General features: G+C 44.1%; 1 protein-coding gene across 1 annotated transcript in view; it reads left to right on the forward strand.

The window, feature by feature from the left end:
• The first annotated feature begins 1,093 nt into the window (after positions 1–1,093).
• Positions 1,094–9,637, forward strand: part of CPA2 (carboxypeptidase A2 (pancreatic)) — a 9,619-nt gene continuing 1,075 nt past the window's right edge. The window contains 10 exon segments of the mRNA XM_009331002.1: positions 1,094–1,158; positions 3,614–3,695; positions 4,578–4,712; positions 5,525–5,623; positions 6,227–6,328; positions 6,498–6,599; positions 7,341–7,395; positions 7,398–7,441; positions 7,805–7,895; positions 8,875–9,074. Of these exon segments, the coding sequence (XP_009329277.1) occupies positions 1,094–1,158; positions 3,614–3,695; positions 4,578–4,712; positions 5,525–5,623; positions 6,227–6,328; positions 6,498–6,599; positions 7,341–7,395; positions 7,398–7,441; positions 7,805–7,895; positions 8,875–9,074 (975 nt within the window).

Consider the following 9,637-nt stretch of genomic DNA (forward strand, 5'->3'; position numbering starts at 1 on the left):
TCACTGCTTCAACGTAGATAACTCAAATATCTGGGCACCTTTATGGAAGGCGAACAAGATGGAGGCTATTCCCCGTGAAGTGACACATAGGCAGAGTCCAGCACAAGAGCAAAGGGGCCCAGAGAGCTACTGGATCAGGGAGCAGCCCTGCGGGCATTGTAAAGATGAGAGGATCTGGCAATGGCTGTTCCAGCACTTCTTCAAACCCGTGTCACCTCTTCCTTAGAAGGATACTTCGTTAGAAGAGGATGTCTAGTGAGCCTGTCCAAGGAGAAGGGTCTAGCTGCAGAGTTGAGCTCCTCTAAGTTCCTGTTCACCCAAGGCTTTTTTCTGCTCCTACTATACAACTTGCTTTCGTGTGAATCTTGCTGCAACCTTAATTTGCTTGAAGCACTGGCTGGCTGGATCTGTATGAAACCATCCCAACTGAAGATTGGGGGAATGCTAGTAACTTCAATAAAGAATATATTTAAACTAGCTGGCTTGTATCTAGAAGTGTGTAACTTGTATATAAGAGCGAATTTATAGCATGGCCTTGGCCTAGTCTATCAGAGAGAACTTGTTGCATAGCAGGCAGGACCCAGAGCCTGCGTGCTATCACCAGAGTGATTATTTCACCCGCTTATTTCACCATTATTTGTTCAAAATAATCACTCAAATTGAGTATTTTTGCTGGAGCGAGGTCTTTCAGCTGGCTGCCTCTTTGTAACAAGGAGCGGGCTACTAGAAATCTATCGGAGGAAAACCCGTGGCTGAGAGTCTACTGGTAGAGCTCCTCACCCCCAGCGAGAGCTGGGATGATGGTCAGTTTGACTCTGTTTTCCTCTATCTAGAAAAATGTGTAAAAGGACGCCAAGGAGCTTTGTGGGCAAAGCTTTGAAAACTGCTCCTCCCTTACAGGTTTGAATGTGTCAGTGGAAAATATGTTTTTGGAGGTGAAATTGGCCTCCTATCTGTTGGTTGCCTTGAAAGCTCTGATAAATGTGAGAATGTAGCCACATGGAAAACAGATATGTTTTATCTGAAAAAGGGTTTCTTAACAAGTCCTGTATAAATTCACCTTTGCTAGGTTGAGTTGAACTTCACATCGAACATGAAGCTGATTTTGATCTTCAGTGCCCTCTTCGGGGCTTCCTTGTGCCTGGAAACTTTTGTTGGGTGAGTTATGCTTTTGTGGAAGGCCTTTCATTTAAGGCCGTATTATCCAGTTGTTGTTTTTCATGATCTTAACTTTACAAAATCTGCTTGGGGCACATTCTTTACATTTTACGACTGACTTGTCTTGTTGCTTTGGTACTCCAGTGTTTGAAGGAACCCCTCTCTACTTTCATTTGGGTTTTCTAAGGAGAAGGGTCCAGCTGCAGAGTTGAGTTCCTAAATTCATGTTCACCCAAGGCTTTGTTTTGGCTTTGACTGTACCCAGGGAGCAGTCTCGAGCCTTGATCTGGAGCTGAACCTCGCTGCAAAGCTCGAGTGTTCAGCTTGACAGATCTGGTCCGGCATAGAGCAGAGCCGAAAGACCAGAACCCGGCTTCAGATCGGAAAGGTCGCTAGCTTCTCTTTGGTTTTGAAGATTCTCATTTCTCTTCAAATGCTTAATTCTTTTCAGAGTCTTTCTAAGCAATTCAAATCCTTATTTCCAACCATTATATTCTAAAGGTTCGTCTGTATGTTGCATTGCAAAATTATCTCCTTCTGGTGTGTTTCCTCACAGTCTTACTGGCTGTGTAAGAAACTTAATAGAAGATGATAAAAAACGTAATAGGTACTTCCTGAGAAGTAGTAAGTGAACACTAGATTCCAGTGAGTAAATCTGTATATGAAGATATAAGGATTAAGAATAAGAAGTAATATACCTAGTTTACTAAAACCCTAGGATTTGTAAAGCCAGGAGAAGCTATTTTGATCATTTAATCTGGGCTCTGGCATAATGTAGACTGGATTCTCATGAATTCGTTCCTCAGTCACGTCCAGTAGCTGTGGTTAATGACCCTCATCTCTTCACAGAAGAATCCAACCCAGAAATAAAGCTTATGGTGGTGGAGAATCCAATAATAAGTTATTAATGTGGTAAAGCGCCTTCAGTGTTGGTTTAATTTGGCCCATCAAAAGAATCTTATACCTCAGCTTGCCAGACTGAGGAACCTGGTGTTAACAAGTGTCTCTTCTCAGCGGCTGCGGCCACACTAGTAAATAAACGCACACATAACTGAGCTCATATGCCAAGCCCCTTGTTTACCCTGTCTTAAGATATGTTTTCCGATTCTGCAGTTATTCATGTCGATTTGCTGAGCCGTCTTCATCTTTCAGTACTGCTTGCAGTGGATGCCAGCAGAGCAGCTGGGCCAGGTCAGGATATGGGACTCCATGGACTTTTGTTCTGTCTCCAACAGTGGCCAAACGCATATGTCTAGGGAAGAGAACGAAAACAAACACACCAAATGCATTAGCCGCCAAATGCCATTTGCAAACGCAGCGCTAACGCTCGGCTCACGTGCAGTAAACCCCAGGCTATACAGCTGAGGAGCACATCGGTGCTTTTGGCTACGGCATTGATCCTGGGCTGTACTTCTAGTTGTTAATTCATTATGGCTTCCAGGTTTCCTTCAGGATCCCCCCTGGTTCTCCAGAATAGGATCTACTGTCCCCCAACTGTGGCATTCCCTTGTTGTTCATAGATCCTTTTGTCATTTCATAAAAGCATTGGGGTGGAGGGGACCTCCAGAAGTTTTTAGTCCACCCTCCTGCTCAGAGCAGGGCATGGAGCTGTTTCCCCTTGTTATCATCATCTACCCCTACCGAGAAGAGTTTGTCATTTTTTTGTAACTCCCCCTCAAGTAGTTGTAGGCTGCAATTAGATCAGCCTGAACAAGCCTGAGCTCATCAGCCCGTCCTCGTGGTACTGTTTGCTTGTACCTGTTTTACCAAGCAGCCTGGAACATTGTGTATTTGAATGGGATGTATGCTTTTAGTGATCTAAAAACCGCGTAGAGACTGTATGTTGTGATCGCTGTATGTTGTACAATGCATAGTCTAAGTTAATAGCTGAGGTTACCTCTATAACCGGTGGAGTGAGGTACTTCCAGAAGGTGATTCATTCCATCTGGAATGGTGTGAGCCACCCTCTGATGGTATCGGCTTCTGACAACACAGGGAAGTTTGTGAACAGTCTTTGACTAAACTGGAGAAAGGTGAAATGAATCCCATGTTTAGTGTTTGGTTTGCTTTGTTGTCTAGTGCTCCACAAACATTTGATCGTTTGCAAACTCAACCAGAATATTCTTTTGTCTGCAGGCTGTTGACAAAAAATAACTACTAGATGCAAGACTGATCCTTGCAAGCAATTAAAAACTCATCCACTTGATGTCTTGTTTTTGATGAAATCTTAAAAATTGCCATTTAACTGGTTACTGACCTAGTGCACGTGTAGGAGGCTGGCCCTGCAGGTTTTTGGTTGAACTCTTGGGTGGCACTAAGTCAGCTGCATTAAAGAAGTCCGTATCGGTTGGTAGCATGCAAATAATTACCCACCAAATTCATGATCTTAATAACAAGCTCGTTCAACCAGACCCCTTTTTGAGACTGTTTCTGAAGACTGACTGATTTATTGCAGGCACCAGGTTCTCCGAATCAAGACAAGAAATGAGGAGGAGGTTCAGAAGTTACAGCTTTTGGAATCACTGGAACACCTTGAGGTATGTTATTACCACAGAGGCATTTTTTTAAACGTTTCAGACTGGGGTAGGACGTATCAGGGTGGGACTTTGCATCGCTTTTGGAAGGTTCATATCCCTTCCTGTGGCAGCTGCCGTAAATAAATTTACTGTCTCAATACTTGGTGCTTGTTCTGCAAGTTCTAGTACCAGCTTGGTATTCAGGAGTGCCTGCATTCATATTTTCTTCCTACTGGGTTTATATCAAGTTTGAACCGATCTGCTCTTAGTCTTAGTATCGAAAAGCTTGTCTTTAAAGTGGGGATGCTAATGTTTTCGTACTTGTCTCCCAGCGTTGTGGGAGGAATTTATTAGTTAGTCTACACTGTATTGAAACAGGAAAATATACTATAAAATTCTAGGTTATTACTGTTCTTACTGCCATTGGTGAGAATTTTTATTATCACTTTCTTCAAAAATATTGATTTGAATAGTATAGAAATGAAAATTTAGAAAAGCCCTACCAAAGGAGAAATAAAAGGAGAAATAAAACCAATGGGTTTCATATTACCTACTACTGTAATACAGAGCATTTCTTGAACCTATTTCTGGTGAAAGGGAGAATGGTAAAATAATCATCAGAGAAGACGAAAATTTCCTCTTGCTTATGTGACTGAAGCTCTGAAGTCAATGAAAATGCTGACTTTAGCCTCCTGCGACCTTTGGGGTTTTTTTGTTTGTTGCATTAACTGATACGAGGTTGTGGTGAGGCCAAGCTAAAGAATGGAATGTGCTGTAAGCATGACGGGGCGCAATACCGCAGGAGTCGTTCAATTTGGGAGAAATCAGCATTTCTAAAACTTTAGAAGAGCTGTTTGCAGAACGCTTTCCCCAAACCAAATCCATTTTCCTTTCTCTTTTCAGCTTGATTTCTGGATAAATCCCTCCACCCCTGCCCTCCCTGTGGATGTGCGAATCCCCGCTAACAGTGTCCAAGCAGTCAAAGCCTTCCTGGAGTCCCATGGGATTGAGTACTCCATCCTGATCGAAGACCTGCAGGTAGGCAATGCCATTGGCACATATTTAGATTTTTATATCCTTCGGAAACAAATAGTGGTTCACAATCTGGCCTCGTTCATTAACACGGACTCTTCTATACTCTGCTTTCCATGAGGTCGTCCCCTTATTTTTGTAGTCTGTGGATTAATTTCTCAGAGACGATCTGTGGATCACTGCTGCACTGGGAAGCTGTGGAGATCGCTCTGCAGATGCTATCTGAAACCACGTTGAATAGTGACATCAATAAACTCATAGGCTCCACAGGGCTCCTCTTCTGATAACCCCTGAGGAATTTCGTGTGGTCTTTTGGCCTCAGATGTTTGGGAATCACAACACTGAAGTTACTCTTAATTCAGTAAACTGTATTAAGAGTACATCAGGGTCATAATCTGAAAGAACTGCACACCACGGTGTGAGCGAAAAGTGAATCGCTTGGGCACTAATCCAACATTTCTTCATGATCAGTAATCCCAAAAGGGCGTCTAAAATAGCATTAACTCAGCAGAAACACTGCCTTTCCCCCCCGCCCCCCCCACCCCCCCACCCCACCGCCATGGCCCAGCCCCTCTCCTTCTTGTTCGTCTTAAGACGTGTTTAAAACTTAATGCTGACCATTTAAACGCTGGTATTCTTGCCCACTTCGCTACAGATACGTTCAGCAGAATCATCTGTTTGCTCCGTAGCTGTGGGAAGTTTGGCTCTGGGGCTGGAGTCAATATGCAGCGCCACCGTTTCGTTATTCGAGATAAACATTTGGTCAGAAGTTTGCAAATTAAGCAGGCTTTTCCCAACAGTTGAATGGCTTCTTTTAGGTTGTTCTAGATAAAGAAAAGCAAGATATGGCCTACAGTCAACAAAGGGATCGCAGCAGCAACAGCTTCAACTATGGAACTTACCACTCTTTAGATTCCGTGAGTATCTCAGCTTTGGGGGAAGAGGATTCTTTTTTCTGGCCTTTTTTCATGCTGTCTTCAATTTAGCATCCTATATTAGGATCTAAACTGTCCTTCCAGCTCCTTTTGCCACGTGGTTTTGTTTTTAAATTTATTAATTCTGTGGTCAGCCCAATGAGCCAGCGCTCTCCCTGACAGAGTGTTGGAACAGGCAAGTGTTGATGATACTCTTTCATAAACTCTTCTGCAGAGTTCTGTCAAAACCATTCCTTCTGACCCTCAAAAGAGATTGAGAGGTAAATGAATCTTGAAATAGGGAAATATAGGAAACCAGTAGCTATCAAGCAGAGCAGAGGGTAAGGTATTTTTATTACCAGAAGTTCTTAAAGAGGGTTTTGAACTTATTCCCGAAATAAGTAGATCTTGACGATATAGCAGTCCTTCCTTCTACTTTGTGATGTTAGGAACGGCACTGACTATGCTGACATGGATGGGGCTTTGAAGACGTCGTAGTAATGAAGGCAAAAGGAGAGAAAAGTAGATTTTGTCGGGTCCTACCATTGTTCCGGGCAGTACTACACATAAATGTAATGTAAATGTCGTCATGACTTTTCATTTCAGATTTATGCAGAACTGGATCATCTTGCATCTGAGTATAGCAACATTGTCAGTAAGCTCCAGATTGGGCAATCCTATGAAAAGCGGCCTTTGTACGTGCTCAAGGTACAGCATATGTCACAGAATGTGTGCATACGTATGTGTATTCATATACTAATATACATACGCATTGTAGGTACAGCACAACTCAGTCCGAAGCATCCCAGTCTATGCGGGATGTTCTTGACTGAAAGCTGTCAGTGGGGGTCTTGAAACTTTCTGTTTTGTTTGACAGTTCAGCACCGGAGGAAGCAACCGTCCTGCAATCTGGATTGATGCCGGTATCCATTCCCGAGAGTGGGTTACCCAAGCGAGTGCAATATGGATAGCTAAAAAGGTCACTTCAGCAGTGATTGATTTTTTTCTTTTATCTTGGGAATGCCTCTGACGATTTAAAAGTATATCACACCTGTATGTGTTTAGCCAGCTCTGCTAACTCTCCTTCACCCCTCTTAAAACACAGCCGACTCCAGAGAGAGTATGGCAGCTGCCTAGACAAAGAATTGAAAAATGCTGTGTATTGTTAGAACAGCTGGGTTTAGGCAGACAAAATGTAGTAGTTGAGGTGAAATTGTTGAGGGCTGCAGGGCTGATAGTTACGCGAATAACCGAGGACTTTGAGATGAGTTTGCTGCTTCGGTCTGCCGACACAGAGAAACACTGTGTCGTTGGTTACCTTCAACAAAAGAGCCAAAACTTCCAGCTCTATATAAATGAGCATTTAAATTCTGCTGAAAATGGCTAAGCCACCAAAGCGCAGCGCAGTTGTGTATTCCCAACCTGGCTAATCCATCTCAATCTTAGTGCCAGCCTTGGCCCATTCTCTGGGACAGGCAGGAGGAAATTTTGTTGCCCTCTTCCATTAACTTCCTGTCTTCAGAATAAAATAGTAAAACAGATTCATTGTTCTCTCCAAGCTCCAAGTCTAACGAGGAACAGTTATGGCCAGCAGATAATTAATGTTTCATGTTTGCCTGCCCTGAAAGCCAGACTTGCCTCTGTACCTAGCTGTTAGAGCATAAGCATGCGGGAAAGAAATACGCTGATAATCACGGTGTACCGTATTGTCTCTGCTTAGATTGCCTCCGACTATGGGAAGGATCCATCCCTCACCTCTCTGCTGAACAAAATGGAAAAAAAAAAACAAACCCTGATGGATATGTCTTCACTCACACCACGGTGAGTAAGCATGCTGTGTGTCTAAGCTGATTTGGAAAGCTGTCAGGCTCTTCCAAGCGAACAATAAATGCGAGGGAAGTAGGTTCTGATAGTCCATTTCTTAATGCTGTAAGAAGGAGTTACAAAAGAGTTAGGCAGCCAAAGATACTAATTACTTGTCTAACCCGTCCTAAAGCTCTGTAAATTTACCAACCCTTCAATTTTTTGTCCATTGGCCCATCTCAGCAGTCAGCCCATCAGAAATAATCTTAGGCTTGTGCCTAGGATCTCTTCCTGGTGAACGGCAACTATTGCTGGGTGGCAGTTTTAATGCAAGGACTGAGATTTGCTCCTTTTCAAAGCCACAGTGTATGTTTGTTTTAGAATCGCATGTGGCGGAAGACCCGCTCCAAGAATCAAGGCAGTCGGTGTGTTGGAGTTGATCCAAACCGGAACTGGGATGCAGGTTTTGGAGGTAGGAATAAAGTTTCTGGATTCTGGCTGTTACTAAGAAGAAAGTTCCCTTTCGTGTTCCTGGATCCTGTTACACGGGACCGGCAATTGCCTTAATATAAGGGATTCAGAAAGAAAATGGTCAAATAGGATGGTGGCTGTCTTTGTAAAGATAATTTCGCATTGATTAATGCAAAATTGATTAGGGAAGTGATCGTGCCCCTGTACTCGGCACTGGTGAGGCCGCACCTCGAATACCGTGTTCAGTTTTGGGCCCCTCACTACAAGAAGGACGTTGAGGTGTTGGAGCGTGTCCAGAGAAGGGCAACGAGGCTGGTGAGGGGTCTGGAGAACAAGTCTGATGAGGAGCGGCTGAGGGAGCTGGGGTTGTTTAGCCTGGAGAAAAGGAGGCTGAGGGGAGACCTCATCGCTCTCTACAACCACCTGACAGGAGGCTGTAGCGAGGTGGGTGTCGGTCTCTTCTCCCAAGTAACTGGCGAAAGGACGAGAGGAAACGGCCTCAAGTTGCGCCAGGGGAGGTTTAGATTGGACGTGAGGAAAAATGTCTTTACTGAAAGAGTGGTTAAACATTGGAACAGGCTGCCCAGGGGAGTGGTGGAGTCACCATCCCTGGAAGTATTTAAAAGATGGGTAGATGAGGCGCTGAGGGACATGGTTTAGTGGGCATGGGGGTGTTGGGTTGACGGTTGGACTCGATGATCTTGGAGGTCTCTTCCAACCTTAATGATTCTATGATTCTACGATTCTGTGATTAATTGCCAGTGAGCACAAGATGAAGGAAGTAATCTGTATCTTCTAGAAGTATGCCCCTTGAGTATTCATGCTCTGTCGCTGCTGTTTGAGCATTTATCAGCACTTAAGGCCTTGCCTTTGGCTGGAGACCTGTTCTTAGGAAAGCCCGGCTTTGTGTTGGTCCGCTTTGACCTTTCATGAATGCCAGTTCTTTCAGGTTTGCCTTTGTTCCTCCTTTGCACCAACAGGTCCTGGAGCCAGTAGCAATCCCTGTTCTGACTCTTACCGTGGGCCCAGTGCCAACTCAGAGGTGGAAGTTAAATCTGTTGTCAACTTTATTAAGAATCATGGAAACATCCGGGCCTTCCTCACCCTCCACAGTTACTCTCAGCTCCTGATGTATCCCTATGGCTATAAATGCACTGAACCGGCAGACTATGCTGAGCTGGTGAGACATAATGACTTGCCTTTAGCTTCCTCTGTTCTGTCCAGTTGGTTTTCTGTACTCAAGTATTACAGTGAGATACCGGGATTAAAACAAGAGGCTAAACTCCCATAACAGTAACCATCCGTGAGGGCGAACAAAAACCCGGTGCAATGCAGTGCCTTTAAAAGAGAAGTCTTGGTCGTATGCAAACGCGTGCCGACCCCACCCGTTCTCAGCCCTCTTTGCTCATCCATGTTTCCTTCTTTCTCCTTTAACGACAGCATCACAGCTGCAATATATCTTTGAGGCAATACGAATCTCACAATCATAATTCAAATGGAAAGGACCTCTGGTGGTCTCTAGTCTAACCCTCTGCTGAAAGCAGGCAGGCTTTGGAGTCAGAGCCAATTTCAAGGTCAGATCACGTTGCTTAGGGTTGAGTTTTGATTGATTGTTTTGATTTGTCTAAAGGCAAATTCCACAGCTTCTTCGAGCCCTTCCCAAAGCTTCCCCGCTGTCATGGGGATTTTCTTTTTCCCTAATACCTAAATGCAATTCCCCTTGTGGCAATTTGTTTGTTGCCG

Source organism: Pygoscelis adeliae, unplaced genomic scaffold (assembly GCF_000699105.1).
Source record: "Pygoscelis adeliae isolate BGI_AS28 unplaced genomic scaffold, ASM69910v1 Scaffold129, whole genome shotgun sequence".
NCBI lineage: Eukaryota > Metazoa > Chordata > Aves > Sphenisciformes > Spheniscidae > Pygoscelis > Pygoscelis adeliae.